The 21,229-nt window shown below is 50.5% G+C and overlaps 1 protein-coding gene across 19 annotated transcripts in view; it reads left to right on the top strand.

Moving 5' to 3' along the window:
* Window positions 1-3,609: 3,609 nt before the first annotated feature.
* Kcnq2 (potassium voltage-gated channel subfamily Q member 2) overlaps window positions 3,610-21,229 on the top strand; it is a 59,281-nt gene continuing 41,661 nt past the window's right edge. For all 19 annotated transcript variants that reach the window (XR_013051005.1, XM_076571394.1, XM_015988087.3 and 16 more), the window contains exon 1: window positions 3,610-4,039. Coding sequence is in view for 18 of the 19 variants with exons in the window: in XM_076571394.1 (XP_076427509.1) it covers window positions 3,744-4,039 (296 nt within the window). In the remaining variant the exon portion in view is untranslated. The remainder of the gene's footprint in view (window positions 4,040-21,229) is intronic.

Below are 21,229 nucleotides of genomic sequence, written 5' to 3'. Positions count from 1 at the left end.
CTTAGAAAACTGTGGTCCAGAAATGAAGAAGGAGGTATACAAAGACATAAGGCTGCCATAGAAGAGGGCAATCGGAGCTTTCCAGAAGCCTGGAAAGCTTGTCTTGGGGCCTCATTGGACACTTCTAGAGCTGCCACCATTCCCTGGCCATCTCTATCTGTCACCACAGTGGGGACAGCCGCAGTGAAATTATTATCAGTGGCTGGGAAGTACAAGTTCACTTCCTCATGTAATTAGCTAGTTTGCCAGGGGCTAGGGCAGCTTGTTGAGAGCTCTGGTCCTTTAAAAAATGCAACAACTATAAATTAAATTCCTATTGACTTCAACCAGTAAGTGTTTCTGTCAGATAAAAACAAAAACAAAACAAAACAAAACAAAAAAACAAAAGCACAACACTTGCGTATCTTTTCTTTTCCTCACTCCATTGCTCTCCATGATCTAGCCAACAGTACTTCTTAATAGTGGAAAATTCCTTTGAGGGGGGCCTTTCTGCCTGAGTAGGCATTTCCTGTTGTCCAAATTATAGGATTAAAACAACCACAGCGCTGCCCAGCCAGAGTGACTGAGAACCTGTCTCTTCTCATTTCCCCAAATTGAGTCTGTTTCCCGGCTGGCAGCATTTTCCCTTCTGGTCCTCAGCAGCTGCTCTGTCTTCCCGAGATCTTGCTTGGAAGTAGGTCTCTGTTGGAAGGCTGCAGTGGGGAGCATCCTCATGTACTGTTAACTGCGATCACTGACCCTTAGGAGGAGGATGACTAAACTCCTGGGTGTGAGTGCTATTACGTAACAGTCAGGTGTGCTGAAAGTATGAAGCTGGGCTTCCTAGCAGGGGTTTCAGATGGTGGCAACTGTCTGCACATATTCTCTGTGGCTTTGCTGGAAGCTTCTGACAGTCTGGCCAGCACAGACTATGGAAGCTGAATATTCTTTCCACTCACATTCCCTGTGCTTGACATCTGTGAGACCAGAATCCCAACCTCAGGTGGAGGGGGAGGGGGAGTGGTAGGTTTCCATCCAGAAAGCACTGGGATTCCTCTGACCTGTATTGCCGTGTGTAGCTCTCCAGAGAGGTGATATGTGGGTGGGCTTCCATCGTGAGTAGCCACAATACCCATGGCTTATAGACCCTCACCCATGCCAGGCTCTGGGACAGCAGGACAAAGATACAAGCTCAGGAAGACCCAGACAGAAAATATGTGGCCATAGCCTCTTGGATTTTATTCCTTGTTTCTTTTTCCTTCCTTCCTTCTTCCTTCCTTCCTTCCTTCCTTCCTTCCTTCCTTCCTTCCTTCCTCCCTCCCTCCCTCCCTCCTCCCTCCCCCCCCTCTCTCTCATTTAAGATTTTATATATATCTCTCCAGCTCCATTTATTGCTTGTTTCTTGAGACAGTCTTTCTGGCCTTAAACTCTTGATGCTCCTCCTGTCTTAGCTCCCAGGTGCTGGAATTACAAGTGTGAGCCACTATGCCTGGCTAAATACATTAATTTTAAAAAGGTTCTGGGGATGGAACCCAGGACTTGTGCATGCTAAGCAAGCACTTTACCACCATCCCCTGTCCCCAGTTTTGTGCAGGAAGGAATGTGAAGGGGAACTTCAAGGGCAATGGGGATTGGCAAGAACTTCAAACTGCTCTTTGATATAGCAGGAGCCAATGTGATGCCGTGTTTTGATGGTCCAACATCTCTGCCTGCTTCATGCAGCTACTGAGAGCAGAGCAGGGGAAAGCCACGCCCCTTAGCGGTCCTGACCCGAGGAGCAGGAGAGAACAGGCTGAGCAGGCAGGTTGTGAAGGAGGTGCTGAAGGGACAGCGCCTGGCTGAAGGATGACATTGCTGGTGCCTACACCCTGGACCAGAGCTCTCTTCAGCTGGAGCTGGGTATCATGTGCATCTGAATTTTTCCATCTACCCCCCCCCCCCCCCCCGCCGCACTCTAGAATCCTGTCGATGCAGTCTTGGCAAAGATGGCCTGAGCCTGTAAGCTTTTCCCATCTACTTTTAAATCAAATGAAATTCCTGTTGTTTGCCTGACTGGGTGTTCATGACCCACTTTCTTGGGTCTTGGGGAGGCCAAGTGGCATGCTGGTAACCGAGCTGCTGACAGTACATGGCCCACAGGTATGCAAGGCATGATATTAAAAAAGAATGATTAATGAGCCAGCTTGCTGGGAAGACATCCTAAGCAGAGAAAGCAGGGAGTTATAAGTCACGATGAAGGAGTCACTTTCTAGAATCTTCTAAAATGCTGTCGGTACAAGCAACATTGTTAGAGGAGAGAACAGAGATGCAATGGTATCTGCACCAAGCTGACTCCCCATGAGCTTTCCCATTGTGTGTGTGTGTGTGTGTGTGTGTGTGTGTGTGTGTTTGTGTGTGTTCTTACTCTGCAGCATTAGGGAATTAGTAGGGCTAACTGATGGCTCCTAATAACCTCAAGGATATGTCCCCATTTTTTTTCCTGCAAGAGAAGATGAACAAGTTTGTCTCTGTTGATGTTCCAGAAGTCCAGACAATCTTGAACCTTGCCCTCCTCTCAGTGCCTCCCCTTGGAACACATTTCCCTTCTTGGGAACCAGGATCTTTTGTCCCTCAGGTTTTTGACTTCTAATTGGAAAAAGATCCAGGAGGAGGGATGAGATGGGCTGGGCCTGGGCCCTTCCCAGTTGACATCTATGAGCTGTAGTCACTTGCCTAGTTATTTTTAAAAGTATTAAGATGTTTATTTTTATGTTATGTGTATGTATGTTTTGCCTGTATGTATGTGTACTACATGTTTGCAGAGCCCAAGGAGGCCAGAAAAGGGTATTGAGTCCCCTGGAAATGGAGTTACAGACAATTGTTAACAGCCATGTGGGTGCTGGGAACCAAAACCAGGTCCTCTGGAAGAGCAGCCAGTGCTCTTAACTACTGAGCTATCTGTCCAGCCCGACTTAGTAGTTCATTTACAGAGACTTGAATGGAGAGGATGACCCAGAGGTCATGATAAAGCTCGTCTGCACAGGGAGTGGGCAGTACTCTTCTCCCCTGAATACTTAAGACCTCCTCTGACTGAATGGGTTGGGCTGGTGCCTCCTCCCTTAACCAGTTGGCTCAGTAGGCCTGAAGTGGGCAAGGATTCTGCTCTAGGTATTGCTCAGGCTATATCTTGGAGAGCACCTACAGACTTCCCTGCACACCTATTGAAGAGATGGAGCCCGATGCCTGGTCCACTTGATGCTAAGAGAAGTTCTCGGTGGGCTGATCTTTAACTCAGAACTTGACAATGGCCAGTATCCTCCTCTCTGAAAAGTATCCACTTCTTGGCCCTAGGTCGACTCTGGCCCCACTTTGGGATTCCTCAGACTGCTGGAGCTGACTTACAGGGTTTTCTTGCGTAGCTTTGCCCTTCTCAGAGGTGACAGCAGGTTGGACTCCCTGTTAAGGATCACCAGGTTAGGAGAGTGGGAAGGGTTGCCTGGTGACGGCTTGCCTGGACCTTGCTAGCCTCTGCAATGGCGTTGTAGGGGTTAAGCCATGAGGGGCGGGGCGGCGGGCGGAGCCCTCTCGGAAGCGGGCCAGGCACCGAGGCGCGCGCGGAACCGGGTGGCTGCTGCGTCCCCGCGCGCGGCCGGGCCAGGTAGGAACGCGGAGCCGCAGCCGCCTCGGCCATGCGGCTGCCGGACCGGAGGCCTGGGCTGGGGCCCGCGCCACCCCCCGCGCGCCGCCCCCGCTGAGCCCGCGCCCGACTGGGCGCAGCAGGCACCATGGTGCAGAAGTCGCGCAACGGTGGCGTGTACCCCGGCACTAGCGGGGAGAAGAAGCTCAAGGTGGGCTTCGTGGGGCTGGACCCTGGCGCGCCAGACTCCACTCGCGACGGCGCGCTGCTCATCGCGGGCTCCGAGGCCCCCAAGCGTGGCAGCGTTTTGAGCAAGCCGCGCGCGGGCGGCGCGGGAGCGGGGAAGCCCCCGAAGCGCAACGCCTTCTACCGCAAGCTGCAGAATTTCCTCTACAACGTGCTGGAGCGGCCCCGCGGCTGGGCGTTCATTTACCACGCCTACGTGTAAGTGGCCAGCGATGCGGTGCGCGGTGGGCCTGAAAGACCCTAGCCCGGCCGGGGTTGATTGCGGGCGCAGCTGCGGTAGACTGAGGGGCCCTTGGTGTGCGTGTCCGCGCGCGCGCCAGGGTCGCGTTGTGGGCGTGGGGTTTGGGTCAAGGCACTGCAGTCTCTGGTTAAAGCGAAGGACAGAGATTGGAGAGTGACTTTGGAGATCATTCTGGAGTCACTGTTCTTTTTTTTTGGGGGGGGGGTGTTTATGGCCTCCTGGCTGGGTTGTACCAGCCCTTCCCCCGCAGGACGGGATGTGCTGGTGCCCCAGCCCCCCTCAGCCGGAGAGGCCCCTCCCCACGGCCCGCATCGCGGAACAAAGGGCCGGCAAGGAGGGAGGGCGGCTAGGCTGTAGGTTTGAACTCATCCGCTCCTTTGCACCCATGGGTCTTCCCGACGACCAAGTAAGGGTGGTGAAAAGGGCTGGCCTCTTCTCATCCATCCTCCTAACCTCTTGCTACCCATCTGAGCTTCCGGGTTGCAGAAATGGGGAGGGGACCTAACATCACATCACCTCAGCCCTGGGCTGAGGGCAGCTGCCTGCACCCATCCCTGAAGGCTCACTTTCCTTGTCCTCTACACTCCAAGCAGACCATTTGCACCTGCTGATGGCCCCTCTACACATTCTGGGCTCTAAATCCCTAAGTGGAGGCCAGCAGTAGGTACGCTGTTGTCCCCCAGCACTGCCAGCTTTGGGCCTGGAAGGGGCTGGCCCTTGTTCCCAAGTCTGGGACTCCTCAGTAGGCAAGCTGGCAAGGGGCAACCCTGTGTTCATGTGTGTGTGTGTGTGTGTGTGTGTGTGTGTGTGTGTGTGTGTGTGTGTGTGTTAGTATGCATAACCTCCCAGTACAAGGACGCTGGCTCTCCCATTCCAGTGGAACCAGGGACAGAGGAGGAGCACTGAGACTCGGCCATTTTGTATGAGAAGCATTTGGGGATGGGAGTGAGACCCATGTTCAGGAAAAGTCCTTATCAAGGTGCCCACCGGTCCTGGCCTTGGCAGGGTATGTGTCCTGTGAGTGGGCCATTGTGTGTCTGGGAGTGTTCTGTATGTGATTTGGATAGGTTTGGGGACAAGGGAAGGTCCATAGGGGGAAATTCTGGGCTGCCTGCAGATGATGTGCTGGAGGTAGCCACAACTGGTGTGTGTGTGTGTGTGTGTGTGTGTGTGTGTGTGTGTGTGTGTGTGTTTGTGGGGGGCTCCTGTGGACAGTTCTGAGATTCCCCAGGGCGGAGGTTTTTCCAGATAGGCTTGCCAAGGGGAGCAGCCCTGGTGTCAGCCCCCATCCCCTCCAGAGAGGTAGATTTGATTTTCCCCTGCCCAGGGTCCTGTGTTTCTCTTTACTCCAAGGAAGAGTTCATGTACCCCTACAGTCCTTCTGCTGTACCCACCTTCTCTGTACCTATTTTGGAGCCCAAGGGTTTCTACTGTGGTTGGCTGTAGATAGCCAGATCCTGGCCCGAGGTGACTCCTGGGACACAGATAGGATGGAATCCTTTGTCCACAGGGCTCCAGACTGGCAGGATTATCTAGGATTCTTTTTTGAGTCTGTAGCCTCTATGGGACCCTGCCCTGTCCCTGGGCCTGACTTGTCAGCTTCTCTGTTTCTGCTGCCTACATCCTGTTTCCTAAAAGCAGCAGCATCCAGAGCTTAGAGTCCAGTGTGGGAGGCCCTTGCTTTATGGGCTCTGTGTCCTTTTCCCACCTACATATCCCCAAGTCAGCCCTAGTTCATTATAGAGCAACCCCTGTCCCTGAAGTGTGCCAGATTTTAGGGTTTAGACCTTTAGCATGAAGGCATTCCTGCTTCAGCTTGCTGCAGGTCCCTTGGCTCCTTTATTTTGTGGCTGGGGCTTGCAGGGAGGTGTCTTGGGGTTCGGGGCAGGAGGGAGAGCATTGAAGAACAGAGAGTCTCTGGTTGCTAGCTTGGGGCCAGGCACACGTGTCTAGTCTCAGAACCCCTGACAGCTTTATCTTTTCATCAGTAAGGTGGTAACAGCTACTCCTGGCTCTCTGGACTTTGTAAAGACCAACTGATATTTTCTAGGCTGCCTATTAATCCCATTGTGAACGGTGATCCGACTGCCTTTGTTGCTCATGACCCATCCCCCCAGTTTCAAGACATGGAATCCTCCACACTGACCCCTGTCTGATTTAGGTAGTCCAGTGGCTTGAGATTCCTGAGCATGTGGTCAGCCATTGTGTTGACAGTTGACCCCTCATGGACTAGGCATGCTGTGTGTTAATCAGTATTTGATTTGTTCACTAGTTAGCAAAGAAGATGCAGTCCCTCCTGGGATCTAGTGGGGGGATAGAGTCAAGGCACATAGAAGTGAGTTCCTCATCTAAGCAGTGCTGGGTTTTCCTGGGCCACTTTCCTTCTGCCATTGGCCATCAAAGCCTCATCTGTGAGAGGTCCAGTTGTACCAGCCTCTTGGCCAGTCATGCTGGATCTCTGAAGGTCAGCCACTGTCCAGAGTCAGGAGGGAGGTGACCACCCTTGGTTTGGACCCTGGTCAGACCCAGTATCCACAGGGCTCTGCAGTATGCCTTTTATGAAGTGATGCCACTATGTACTGCTTGTGAGAATTATTTTCAGAAACAGCTCTGTACTCAGCCAGGCGGGGTCGGGGATCACCCAGACAGAGACACTGTGGATTGCCCAGCTCTTCTCAAGGGTGAGCCACAGCAAAGACAAATCTAGGCAGAGATGGGAGTATTGTGGGGGCCTTAGAGGAATCATGTCCATCTGTTGTGCTCAAGAGAGCTGAACGGGAGCTCCAAGTAACTCAGGGACATAGGGAAAGGTTGCTGGGCCATGATGCCCCTACCACAGGCTAGCCTTATTGCCTGATGGACAGAGCGGCATGATGGGGAAACCGAGACTGAGAAGGTTTCCCTGTGTCAGCAGAGAGGTGGCCTGCCTTAGAACTGAGAACTGACAGTGTAGACAACTTGGCCTTTCCAACATCCAGGCCAGTGGGCAGCTAGAAAAAGATGGTATTTGAAACAGCTAAGTGGAAAACCAAGTCATAAGGGTTTGGACTGTGGGTTCTGGGCTTGCCTGTGGCTCATCTTAGGGCTGATCACCAAGGCCTCTCTGTCCACAGTGTCTAGGTAGCTCTGTTAGGGCCCTAGAAGTCCCAAAGTCATTGCCAGAGGCTGTCCAACTAGGTGTCACCTCCCATTTCATAAAGAGCAACATCCAGGGTCAGGGCCTTGTTCAAGGGTCTTTGGGTGCCTTGGGCCCAGATAGGCCCCTTCTCCAGTAGAATGGTATCTAGGCTGTCTTGTAGCTATTTCTCATCCCCCTTAACTACTTTTAGCTCCAAGGCTGATAAGAGCCTTGGAAGTTGGAGTTGGCAGGTCATTTGAGGAGTAGATATAGGCCTAGTCCTCACCTGAGGCAGACAGGAGAGGTGTTCACTTGGAGTCCCAAGGTCTGGTCTCTGACTGTATGGTATGTGGCATTTGGAGAAGAACCCTGATCACTGAATGGTAGCATGTGCTCAGCTTTTCTCAAGTAGCAGGTCTTCTTGCAGCCTCATTGATTGAGATTCAGAAAATCTTATGGAAATTTCCCAAAAGATGGGAATACCTCAGAGAGTTGTGGTTTCCAGGGAAACCTATGTTTCTTCCCAGGCCTGCTCACAGTTTCTAACCCTCAGCAATAACTTAAATGACACTGAAAAGATAGAACAATTGCAGTCCCTCTGCCCTGGTTATGTGTAGAGTAAATCTTTAAACACCCTTGCATCTGTAAAGAAACAATGAATTAGCAAGTAGGCAGAGAGCTGTCTGGGTAGCATTGCAGATGAGAGCAGAGAAACCTCATTTTTGTGGACACCAGCATGAGTCAGATATGTAAAGTCATCTATAAGGAGACTCAGAAGGCCACCAGCCTGAAGAAATTTGACATGGAGACTGCTAGGTGCTGGGAATGCTCCCAGGTGCTGGCCTTGTAGGTAGGAGGCCTATGTCTGATTCTCAAAGTACTTGAGTCTGGAGTGCTTTCAAGAAGCCAGGGACAGTGTCTGAGTACAGATGGAACCCAGTGGTGAATGTGGGGTATTTAGTGTCTTCCAGTGAGCAAAATACACAGGCTTTTGTAGATCCTTTTGATCTATGTCATTACACCCTGGGTGAGGTGTTCTGACCCCTGTTATTGAGAAAGCAGGGCTGGTGTGTTCCTCAGTACCTCGAAGTGGGAACAGTGAGTCCACTACTTACTGTAGGGTTGAATCTAGGGAAATGGGCAAGTCTCTAGAACCAAGGGCTCTTTGGAGAACTTTGTGGAGTGTACTAACAGCTGGACTCGAGCATATGAGGGCTGAATTGACATGTGAAAGAATGGAGAAGGGATGTGGCATGTGCTCCGTGCCATCTGTGCATCCTTGCAGTTGGATGGAAGGGATGGCCCTGGCCCTGATCCTGGTCATATCCTTTAAAGGCTGAAGTCACATTAGTGGGCTCCATTTTGGAAGGAGAGTAAGCTCTGATGTCGCTTACAGTGCTGAGGGAGGCAGACCACCTTGCCATGTAACTGTGTTCTCCATCCACAAAGTATGCACCTTTGTGTGAACGCTGCTGGAGGTAGGGTTGGCAAGGGACTCTTGTCACCTCTCAGGGGTGAAGGATGACAGGGTAGGGACTGAGGGTTCTGGATGGCCCCTCTTCCACTGACTTGTTCCAGACTCTGGACTTCAGTTTCCTTGTCCATAATATATGAGTGATGTTCTTGGTTGGGTATGGATTTGGGTCACTAGACACAAAGATTTGTAGGTACTGATGTTCACTGGCTAAGGTTTGGCAGAGTGAGACCTTATCTAGTGAGTATGGAAGGCTGGGGACCACGGCTGGTCCAGCTGTCGGCAGTGACTCTCAGCCTCCCGTTCATCAGCCAATCCTTAGACAAAGCCTCAGGATACAGTCTTTACCTTGATCTTGGCAAGCTTTGGGCCACTGTTTAACAGGAGACACAGGTTTAGAAGGCTTAGACATGAGTTCTGAGTGTCAGAATCTTGCCAGATGCTTATCCAGTGGGCCAGCTCCAGAAATACCAACTATTTTCCTAGAACAGTGTTTGTGTGTTTGAGTTTAAGGATGTGTTCCTCTGTGGAGGTGAGTATGTTACAGGACCCTCAAGGTTGGGCACTGAGGAGAGGAATGATTTTGTCTTGAAAAACACAGTGTGCAGATTCTACCAGTAAACCCCCAGACTGCAGAGGAACTGCCCTATAAGCTCTGTAGACATCTGGTTTCTACCCAGATGTGGATGAATTGGCTTGGCTGGGCCCCCTTCACAGTGAGTTCTGTCCTCTGTGTGTGGATGCCTGCCAAGCATGGGCCTTTCCTTTTCATGGCTGGAACTGGGCTTTGCTTCCAGACAACGATTTGCTGACAGTTCCAGGAGCTTCTTCAAACAACGCTTCACTCACAGTGACATACCAGACACCGAGCCGTGGTTTGGAGGAGGAAACCAAGCAGCAGCTGTCCAATTGCCTAACAACAGCAGAAGCAGTTTAGCTGATCAGAGAGCAAATGCAGGGTGTCGAGTCGACCTGTGACTGTCCCCAAAGATCAGGTTGGCAGTGACTCATGGTTGCCATGTACAGACGGGCGTTCACTGTTCCAAGTGAACTCTGCTTTCTGCTTTCTTGATGACTTGTTTGTAGTTCTCAGAATCCCAGGTGTGTCCTATGAGCTGTGCTCAGGTGCTGTACTCCATGTCCATGCTCAAGGGCTAGGTCTTGAAAACAACTGTCTAGTGTGGAGATACACCCTTCTGTTCAGGACTACTGCCTTGTACTGGGGACAAGAGCCCTGGCACTCTACATTCTCTTCTTATGTGTGCTGACCTTAGATGTTGCTCAGGAGCTATCCACCTTGCTTTTTGAGACAAGGTCTCACTAGGACTTGGGTTTCACTGATTAGGTTAGGCTGTCTCTGCCTCCTCGGTGCTGGGATAACAATCATGTACCACCATGCCTGCTTTTTTTTTTTTTTTCTTTTTTTCTCAAGTACTGGGGATCAAACTCAGGTTCTCATGCTTGTGTGTCAAGGACTTTACCAATTGAGCCATCTCCCTAGCCTCATTTTCATTCTCTTTATCATTTCTGGCACCACCCAAGGTGAGGGACTTAGTGGGTGAGGCTAAGCGATATTCCAGAGGGACTTGCTGAGAAGGATGTGGGCTCTTGAACTATAGCAGCTGCCTCCATGCTCCTGCTGAGCAGGTGGTCTTTGGTCTGGGTAGAGAGACCCACTCAAGGGGAAGCTCTCAGCATTTCCCCTACCCATCCCTGTCTCTCAGTTGGCTGAAGGGAGTGGCTGCTGGGGTCATCAGAGCCTTGGCAGAGGAAGTAAGGACTCTGGGACAGTGGCTTCTCTGCATGGAAAAAGGATACAGGATATGTTCCAGACACCCTCCTGGTTATCTTGGGGCTCTGCTGGCTATCCAGCTGGAACAGAATTAGGTCTTCAATTTCTTTTTTGATATTGGGAATAATTTTGTGAATGCCCAGCAAAGCAGTTATTCTAGAATGTTCTAAATGAGAGTTGCTTGGAAACTGTCTGCAGAGATTCCTTGATGATCTCATGGGTGTCAGCCACTTCCAAGGTGGCAACCCTGGAAATATTTCCTTCCCCTAAGTAGAAGGGCCATTCTGGTTCCAGGTTCTGCCTCATCTCTGGCCCCTTCCATCCAAGAGCCACCAGCTTTGTCCTGTGCTGGAGACTTTACAAGGCTGGTGCTACTTTTCTGCTTTGACTTGGAAAGACACTGGTTGGTGAGGATGAGTCAAGGGCAGCTTCTGCATGAGTCTCAGTTTGGGGAAGAAAGAGAGAAATGAAAAAATTTGGAAACCATGTTCAGAAGAGGCTGTGTCAATAGATAGCTCAGTGAGCGTGTGTGTGCCAGATGCAGTGGAGCTGTGTGATGCCTGGAGGAGGCACATTAAGGGCCTCTGGAGCACCAGGGTTGGGTGGGAGGCTATTTGGATGCTCTCTTTTTGAAAATTTCATACACATATGCAATGTATCCTGACTACATCCACTCCATTCTCCCTGCTCCTCTCCCCAACTAATGTCTCTACTCCATGTTCTATTTTTTATCTTGTTTTTAATTTTATATTTATTTTACTTTATTTTGAGAAAAGGCCTTACCATGTAACCCCGGCTTGCCTGGAACTTGATATGTAGACCAGGCTGGCCTCAAACTTGCCGAGATCTTCCTGCCTGTACCTCCCCAGTGCTAGAATTAATGGTATACACCATCACACTTGGCTATTTTACTTTTTATAACCCACCAAATCCAATTAGTATGGCCTCGAACATTTGGATGTGGGCTTATCCACCAGGGCATGTGCAACACCAGTTGCTACCTTCCAAAGAAAGGTGACTCTCCATCCCACAGCAGCCATCAACTGTCAATAGCTATAGGTAGGACCTTGGGTGACTCTCCTCCTCTCTCTATGTTGGAGTTATTAACTGACTTGATTTTGTGCAGGTCTTATGTAGATAAACACAACTACTGTGAGTTCATGCATGCAGCAGCTAGGTCATGTCCAAAGGACATTTTGTAGCATTCCTTCCTATCTTCCAGCTCTCACATTCTTTTGTTTTCTCTTCCTTGATGTTCCTTGAGCATTGGTGTGTGTGTGTGTGTGTGTGTGTGTGTGTGTGTGTGTGTGTGTGTGTGTGTGTGTGTGTGTGTGTGGTTATTAGGACCAGTTGAGGGGGCATTACTTACCCTTCTTAGCCCTTCCTTCCAGAATGGGCAAAATTCACATGAACCACATACATAGAAGACGTGCCAATGGAAAAACCTGGGGATAGATGAGTTGATTTGCAGTGCAGTGATTCTCCAGACTGGCCTTCTCTCTGGTCAGCTATGTCTTCCAGCTTCTCTCTTGTAGATATATTGTTTATGCATATTCCCACAGTACACTGTAGACCACCATGGAATCTATAATGGCCTTGCGTTTGCCACCTTTACCTTGCCAGCCCTGGCATTTTCCTGTGCTGAGTGCAGGGGGGTTGGGGGGTGCCCAAGCCCCACTCCAGGCCCACTGCCTGAGCACATCCTGACATGTGTGAAGGGTTCCTTGTTGATGGAAATGAAGGACAGATCTGAGCTTTCGCCTCTGCTAACATGGCTGCTGTGAGGCTCCCTGATGTCTTAACACACACATTTGGGCTGTAGGAGACATTGCAAGAAGCTTTTGACTACTGTGAAAATGTTCTCATCCAAAACAGTATTTCTCCTCAGGCTAGACATACAGATTTGGTGCTTGCTGTCCATTACATTTTTTAGAAAGCCTCTGGTGGGAGACAGCATGTGGAGCAAGGCAAGGTTCTGGAACCTTTCTTGTCACTCCCTCTGCTCGGGTGGCCAGCTCAGAGGAAGGCCTGCTACACTTGGGGAGGAGGTAGGAGTTTCTGTATTCCTGGAATTGGGAAGGGACAGGAAAAGGAGAGAGGGTGGGGTGAGGGAGGGGAATGGTGCTGGGTGCTGACCATGGTCCTGGATTCAAGTGCACAGTAGTATTTTCTTGTGGGTGAAAAGCTGCATGGTATGATTACTGCACCCACCTTTCCACAAAATGAGGCTTAGCTCACAGTGATTAGCCTTGGAAGGGGCGAGAGCTTGGGGAGTGATTTCTAGAGGGTGCTAAGACTATGAGACAAAGACACAGGGAGGTTTCCTTCTTCCTGGGTCAGCATGAGAAAAACTTCTCCATAATGGCGCTCCGTGACACCTTGTTGAATTAGCCAAGTGCTGAATTCTGGCATGCAGAAGGAACTGCGTGGGTGGACAGCTCTGGAGGCTCTGGTATGACCAGTTTGCTTGTCTCTCACAGACGCACTTGGTTATGGATATTATTTCTTTTTTTGTTATATGCCCAATGTGGGAAACTGGGAAAATGCTGGAAAACAAGAGCTTTGTAGAGATTTCCAGTCTCTGCTTTTCTATGAGTTTGTAGAACAAAATGAAACTTGCAGGTCTGGTTTCTGTCCTGTGTCCATACCACACTGGGATTTCCTCATGGATTAGCTGTTCTGTGGTGTGTCTTCTCCTATGGACTGTGGTCACTCCATCTAGTTCACTTGGGGGCACCCAGGTTAGGATGGTGTCTGAGTCAGTGTCCTGTATGTCTACACATGCCTTTGTCCACAGGTATGTCCTGTTCAGCTGGGTCATTTCTGCAGGCTGTGCTTCTGATTGTGGTCTGTACCTTGCTTTGCTCTTTCTTTTGGATCATTAGGAAGGCTGGTGAGAGGCAAGGGAGGCCCAGGGGTGGCCAAGGAGAGGCTAATATCAGGACAAGATTCTGTTTAAGGGGTGAGATCTCCATCACTGGAGCTGTGCCCATTTGTGGGAGAAAGTGTTCAGTAATGATCAGGAATCAATGCTGTGAGCTGTGGGGCCAGCCCTGGAGCACAGCTTGGGCAGGAGGCAGGGGCATGGCTGTCCATCAAACTTTGGATTGTGGGTGGGGAGGTCTATGAGGTACTCTGTCAAGAGAGCAATTGTTAGAGTACTCTGAACACCTGATGGGCCCCCTGAGCCATGAATGAAAATGGATATTCACTTTCAGGAGCGGTTGAGGTTCCATGGTGATCTTTCATCCCAGCAGTTAGGGAGAAATGTTCCTCTCATGAGGGGACACAGCTTTGTCGGTGGTCAGCTGTTTTTTGTCTATGCCAGGCTTGGGGTGGCCAGGCTCTTGGTCCAGACCCTACCTCATCTGTTCTCAGACCTATACAAGGTCACCTTACTGACTTCCTTCTGTCCTGGCTCCTCAGCTGTGCTTGTGAACCGCACAGAGAACCCCCAAGTGATGCTGGAACTGGCACGAACAAGTGTTCTGGAGCTGGGTCCAGTATGGTCAGGGCAGGATCCCACTAGTCAGGACATATGGCCTGTGTACAGGTGGGCTTGGCCTCCTGGGCGTTGGAGAGGGCAGAACAGATGAGGCTGTGTCCTCAGTGAAAGTGAACTTGCCTGCAAGGAGAGTCTGAAGAAAAGGTGGGTCGTGTGAGTAGAAGGAGACTCAGTGTATCAAAAGGTGTGCAGAGGCCCCGAGGAATGGAACTGTCATGGCAAGGCTGAGAAGGCAGGAAGGGAATAAGGAAAGCTGTTGGGAGAACCAGTATGGCCAGGTTCTTAGGGCCAGCATAAAGCTGTGAGCAGGGCTGATGCACATTGTCAGCCACTTCCGCCCCAACTCTCTGGCTGCTCCTGGGATTGAGATGGGACAGGTTTCTTGTGGTCTCAGAGGGATGCACAGTTGGCCGGAGCGGGGCATGCTGGAGAGAAGGGCAGAGATAAGCTCCTGGGAAGTAGTAAAGGATGCTAGGATGGGTGCCGTGAGCCTTCAGCAGGGCTGCCTTCTTGGATGATTCAACAGGCAGGGATGCAGTATGTAGGCCTGGGACAGCCCTACCTGATGTATACCGAGCTCTGGCTAGCACCCATGATGATTAATAGGAGTAGATTAACCTCATGGAGCTTTAGTCTCCAGGGATCTCATGTAAGAGGTGCCAGGTCATGAGCTGGTGCCTGGGAAGCGCTCTCCCTGTGCTGAGCTGGCAGGTTCCTGCCAAGCTGAGTGCTTCATGGTCCTCAGCTTGGGCATCTGTGCCTGTAGCAGATCCCTGGCCTTTCTGGGGAGGCCCCATGGTGTCTATAGCAGCTATTGAGGCTGGAGTCCTTGTGAGTCTTGGGCTTCTGATGGAGTGAATAACTAGAGAGCAATGTGTGGGTGTGCGTTAGGGAGAGTGGGAAACTCCAGACCTCTGTGGCACTCCCCATTCTTGAAATGACTATTGTTGATTATCCTGTGGCCACTGGTCAGTGAGGGTGAGGGGTCCCTTAAGAACACCTCCTGACCTTGACGTTTGGAGAGGAGGGACAAGATGGGGGCTAGATGAGGCCATTTGTGGAGGCCTTAAATGCTGAGTCAGCAGTTGACCCTCTGACAATCTGGGGCTTCCTGAGCTATGGTCTGTCAGGGTCTAAGGCATTTTCTGAGCATCTGGTGTATACTGGGCCTTGTCTGTCTCTGCTGGGCCACTTCCTCTCACCCTTTCTAGGACCTTATGCTCTGGTGGGTGGTTCTGGGTTGGGTAGATGGGCTTTGGTGTGATAGACAGGCCAATACTACCCAAGGGTAAGGCAGCATGAGGGACTCATTCCAGCAGAGAGGTCCTTGGATGGAGTGTGGCCTCTGTCCTGCCCAGCCGTGTGTGATTTTTTACTAGAAGCAGCCATCAGCATCTAGCTCTGCTTCACTTCTGACACTGGAGGAAGCAGTAGGTCCTGGCAGCAGAGCAGTTTATTAGGGGAAGAAATTAGATTCCAGGTTGCAGCGCTAGCTGCGCCTAATGGACGAGGCGGCAGGAGGTCCTTAGGGAGTCATGTGTGATCTGCACCAGAGGGGATGTGTTTGGCCTCACTGTGGTTGCCCTCTTCGGGCCTTACAGTACTCCAGCCCCAAAGCTGGAAAGGCTCAACATTATGGGAATGGGGGTTATCCTGCTGGCGCAGATTTCTGTTGGGGACCCTGTGTGTACATACGATCCCCTTCTATGGACAGGGTTCCCGTACAGGGTACTTTGCCTGCTCCAGGTGGATCCCATGTGGGCCATACAAGTGGCCTTGGAGCCTCTATTTTACCATTTGTAAGTGGGGGCAAGAGAAGTTGCCTGCCTTTAGGGTCATCACACACTTGGCATAAGTAGGCAAGTAGAGACTTTCAGCCCATGGAACCAGCTCTCCATAGTCTAAGAATTGTGAGCAGGGCTGGGGATCTGTGATAGACTATCTTCCTTTACTGTCCAGATGTTTTTTTTTTTTTTTTTTTTTTTTTTTTTTTTTTTTGTTACTAAACATTCAATAGCATAGTGGATCATGGCCTCCTTGAGTCAGCCTTTGTGTCAGGAGCCAGGCTGGAGTATGTTCCCAGGGTCTGGCAGTGAGATAGCCAGTGTGTGAGGTAGTATTGGAAGGGGATGGCAGCACCTTTGTTTTGTTTTTAGAGAAGAGAAAGATTCCCTGTTAGACTGAGGGGGCAGGAGGAGTAGAGAGGAGGAGAGGAGTGTTTCCCTGGGGTGGCAGCCTTCCTGGTATGCGGGGATCCACACATGGGATGCATACACATCCAAACCTATGCCCTCGACATCTCAACATATGCTGGCACCAGCTGTCACTGACCACAGTGAGGAGCTTCTGGGCCTGACTAAGGGCCCTTTGGCTCTACATCTCTGCGTCCCCGTCCCCCCTTTGCCCCCTGCCTGTCTCTTCTTTGTGTCCTGGTTCAAGTGATCATCCTCCGCCCAGGGCTGAGAAGTCCCTCCCATAAAGTCCCTTTTGCTCCTGATAAAGACAGTTTGGCTCTAAGTCTCCCTGTGGTTTTTTTTTTTTTTTTTTTTTTTTTTTGTGTGTGTGTGTGTGTGTGTGTGTGTGTGTGTGTGTGTGTGTGTGTGTGTGTGTGCTTTGGGCCTGCATGTGTCTCTAGATACAGAACAGTTCCATGCAAGCTCCATTTCTAGGTGACTTTCCCCATGCTAGGGTGGGTTGCCAAGGACTGTCTGAGGTCCCTGCCTTGCTCCTTTCTGGTTCTTGGAATCTGGGGCTGGGGACCAGCTGCTCTTGATGCTGGTCTCCTTGGCAACTGCTGTCAGGGAAGCCTCCTGAAGTTGAATCTATTATCATAATTAGCCCTGAAACCCCTTGTGTTGTAATTCTGGGCTGTAGAAAAACCAGCCCTCTTCCTGACCCAGTCCTCTGGTCCTTTCTGAACCTCCAGACTTAGCAATGGCTGGACTGCAGACTGTGATGACCCTCTTCTCATCCAAGGCTCCTAACCTTGGTTTGTGGGTGTTGTGGAGAGATGTGGCCAAACCTCAGAGGGTATCTCATGGCTGGCAGCCCCCCAAACTGCTTCTCCTATGTACCCCCAGTGCCATCTTGTTGAAAACAATGCTGAATTCCAAGTCTGAATGTTTTGTTACAGGGGCAATTCCTTTGATGGCCAGTCCCAGTGGTTGGTTCCAGGCCCCTCTGAACACTGGTGCTCATGCTTGCTGAATATTCCCAGGGTTTCTGTCTTCTTTCAGAGGGGAAGAAAAGTGATGCTTGGCTCCCTATTGCAGTTGCCATGAGGGTCAAGAAACAGAACACAGCATAGCAGGACAGGAGAGAAGGGAGGGGGTGGACATTCCCAGGACACAGTTTCTGCCTGTGGTTGAATGACCCTTGGCACATGATGGCTTAGCCTGGAGGAGGCTAGCTGTGTGTAGGTCTGAGAGAGACCTCCATTGCTCTCCTCTTGTCATTTCTCCTCCATGCTGAGGCTCGAGGCTGAGATCCTGTGAAGTGCCCACATCATAGAGGCTAGAGACTAGGGGAGCATCCATTACCCCTCCTAAGGATAGAAGGTAGGAAGTGGTAGAGCCCTGTCAGCCTTCCTGAGCCCCAGTGCCACGCCCCCTCAACTCTAAAGTGGACATGAGTGTGGGGTTGGTGTTGGGCCTGGTATGTGCTGGACAGGACAGTCACCAGTCACCAAGGTGCTTACAGATGGATGAGGTTACAAGTGTCCAGGCAGTTGTCTTGGGCCCTGGAGGCATGGCTAGGCTAGGTCCCCTCTCCTTGGAGGCTTCCTGCCTGGGGAGGAGCCTGGTCACACAGCCTGAGCTCCTTCCTGTCTCTGAGCTCCCAAGAGCAGCGTGGGCGCTACTCTTCCTGCGTGTCCCTTGCAGCCTCCCCTGCACCAGCCTTCCCGGAGGGGGCCATCTGCTCTGTCTGTTCTGAAAACTTAAAAAACAAACCGTGAAGCGGAGGAGCCATGGTGGGCACTTTCTGGAAGCTGCTGGTGTAGCAGGGCTCCAGACTGGCTTTCCTCTGTACAATGGGTGATATACAGCCCGTTGGCTGCATGAGAGTGTTCTGGGGAACTAGGTTTATGTTCCCCCAAGATTAGTCACTGGCTTTGTATATCCAGGTCATCATGGCCACCCTCATAAATGCCCCTGCTTGTAGGGTCTCTAGAACATCCTGAGAGGACCTGATCAACTGGCACTTTGGCCTCAGTCATTTTTATTTATTTATTTATTTATTTATTTATTTATTTACTTACTTATTTGTGTGTGTGTGTGTGTGTGTGTGTGTGTGTGTGTGTGTGTATGTTTGCATGCAGGCTTGCACATATGTGCCAAGTTGATTTGAACTCAGGTCATCGAGTTTGGTGGCAGGCTCCTTTTCCTGCTGAGCTATCTCATTGGCTCAGCTTCAGTGTTTGTTTATTTGTTTATGGAAAAAACCTAGATACATTTATTCTTCACTTTTTATTGTTTGAGAATTTCAAACATGCATACAATGTGTTTTTAAATCTACTCTCACCCCCTCCTCTCCAATTACTCCCTTATCTACCCATCACCCATTTTTCTTTCCCAACTTCATGTGCTCTTTTTTAAAAAACACCCACTGAGTCTACTTAGTGTTGTGAATATGTAAATGAGTGTCAGGCCATGGACTGGCCAATAGGTAGCCTCTTGGGGGCAGGATACTTGAAGAAAATGGACTCTTTCATCTAGCATCCAGAATTTACCAATAGCTCTTCAGCTAGAGGTGGGACTTCATGAACCCCTCATGGAATTTTGGCTGGTTTGATCTTGTGCAGGTCTTGTGCATGACACCAAGAAACCACTAAGAGGCCACAGGGAGGTTTCAAGAGAGGCCAGAATGCAGATGGTATGAAGTGGGGGGAAGGGAATACTGGTATAGGAAGGGTTAAGTGAGATGGGTAATAGGTAACAGGGTAGCTTCAGTGTTTTTTTTTTAACATAAAGCAATATGTTGTAGCATGAAGAGCTGGATTTTCTGGACTAAGTGTGGATACTCTATTTTTGAGCTGTGCCCCTGTAGGTCTGTCCCTAACCCTGAATTCCATTTTGCCCAGGTCCAGCACTTGTTTAACCTCTCTACCAAATCTTTCTTCTGTCAAAACATTTTCCCTGCTTCCCTCCTAGCCAAGCCAGCTCCTCCTTATTCAGCAGGGCCTGGACCCAGGAACCCTTCTTTGGGGAAGCCTCCTCTAGGCTCCTACCTTGCCTTGCAAGCTAAGCTGCTTCCGGTGTACTTTCTGCTACAGGCACCTTTGGTGTTTCTCATGTGTTTTCATCACCACTCAAGCCTCGGGGTCCTTATCAGGGCATAGGGATCCCCATTCTCCTTTCCACTCCTTCCCTGCTGACCAAGTTGGGAGTAGACGACGCCCCAGGCAGTCAGAATCAGTGCTAGAAGGCACACGAGATGTCTGTACTTTCTTTTATTTATTTATTTTCAGGGCTTAGTTAATTGAATAAATTGGCTAATGAGCAAAGGAAATTAATTGCAGTTTTGAAATGTGACCGTGGCTTTGTGTTGTTCTGACTGTGCCGGCAGCCTGTCACCGCTACTAGTGCCTCTGTTCAGGAGCTCAGAAGCTTGGGGCTCCAATGTTAGATGTTCTCAGGAGCCACAAACCTGGGGCCTATGTCCAGGAAGATTGTCAGGGACTGTGCATCTCTTTAGGGCAGTGTTGTTGGAGCTTTAGTTAAGGCTGAGGCTGAGAATCCTGGGGCAGATGCTCCCTGAATGCTGCTGGCTATCTGTTGCTGTGGCCTGATTCAAGCTGGAACATACAGTATGGGCCCCTGCAGCATCCTCAGCTCTTGTTGAGGAGAAACGGTGTCTTGACTTCTGACTGGTGATTGGAGTGATAAGGTACACTGTCTCTCATGCCAGCTGGTCTCCTCTTAGTCTCTTGGAGTTCCCTTTCAGTTTTTGGACTCTGTACTTTGTGTATCTCCCTTGGCCAGTTCTCCATGTCTTTCTGAGAGTACCACCCCAACCCTCACCATCCTCTTGGGCTGGATATGCTGCTGCTGGCCTATTGCACAGGCCCTGACATGGTATATTTACTGGCCTACATGGGTCTACCTGGTACCTGCTAGTTGGCATTTTGAGAGTAGGGCAACCAGGTCCTGGGTGGGTGTTGGTGAGGTCAGTGTTGAGTGATGGAGACATTTACTGGTAGCACCTGGCCAAAAATCTCTTCCCGTGGTAGCCCTAGAGCATCATCAGGGCATTTCCCTTTGACCACTAAGTCAGCTGGGGTTCCTAAGCACCTGGCTGAGTCCACTTGTTCTTTCCTTACCCATGAAAGTCAGTTATATATATCAGTGTGACTGTGCCAGTTATGCCCCATTGGCCAAGCATATGTCTTGGTGTTGCTGTGTTTTCAGATGTGGTGGACACTTCAGTCAGCAACCATAGCACAGGTGACTCTCTACAGTGTTTAGGTACTTGGAATCATGGAGGGTGGAGATGGGATTGGCCTCAGGGCCCTGTGTGGTGCAGGAGCCTGCTGAATGGGGGATGAGATAGTAAGCATCTATAAGTAAGGCCTACAGCAGGTCACTGGGCCCATGTGGCCAGGTGGGCAACCCCTGATAGTGTAGGATGGGCATGTATTGATCACTGATATGTGCCAAGCTCCATCAATGAACTGCTTGAGTTGTTGACACTTTCCTGATGGGCCAGTTATGCTTTGGGAATGTGGGACCTGGACCTTGAGAGTCTGAGACTGCCAGGCTTATGGTCCTAGGCTTTTCACCCAGACAGCAGGCCTTTGGACTGTGGACTGTGTACTATTTCCTCTCAGGATGTGGAGCCCAGCTTTGAGGGTTCATGATTTTCCTGCCTCTACCTCCAGGGTGCTGGAATAGTAGGTATGCATCACCATGCCTGGCTTATGCTCTGCTGGGTACCGAACCCAGGGATTTGTGTATGTTAGGCAAGCGCTCTGCCAACCAAACAGGATCCCTAGCTTCTTGTTTTCTGGCTTATGTCTCATTCATTGTGGTTTGTCTGAAGGGGAGGGGCCAGGGCCAGGTAGAAACTGACCACAGTACCATTGTGGTGAGTGGTGAGCTTGGAGCAAGACCTACCCTGACCCTCAGCCACTTACAGCCTAGAAAAGTCAGAGGTCTTTAATCTGCAGGAGCAGAAACCAAATACAGTATCTTTAGAAATGGTCTTTACCGGCAGCTCCAGGGTTTCTGGAAGAGTTGGATGTGAGTGCTCATCTGCCTTT

The sequence above is a fragment of the Peromyscus maniculatus genome, chromosome 4, assembly GCF_049852395.1.
Source record: "Peromyscus maniculatus bairdii isolate BWxNUB_F1_BW_parent chromosome 4, HU_Pman_BW_mat_3.1, whole genome shotgun sequence".
NCBI classification, from domain to species: domain Eukaryota; kingdom Metazoa; phylum Chordata; class Mammalia; order Rodentia; family Cricetidae; genus Peromyscus; species Peromyscus maniculatus.
Note: the sequence above shows the minus strand (reverse complement) of the source record. Positions and strands in the feature narration are given on the sequence as shown.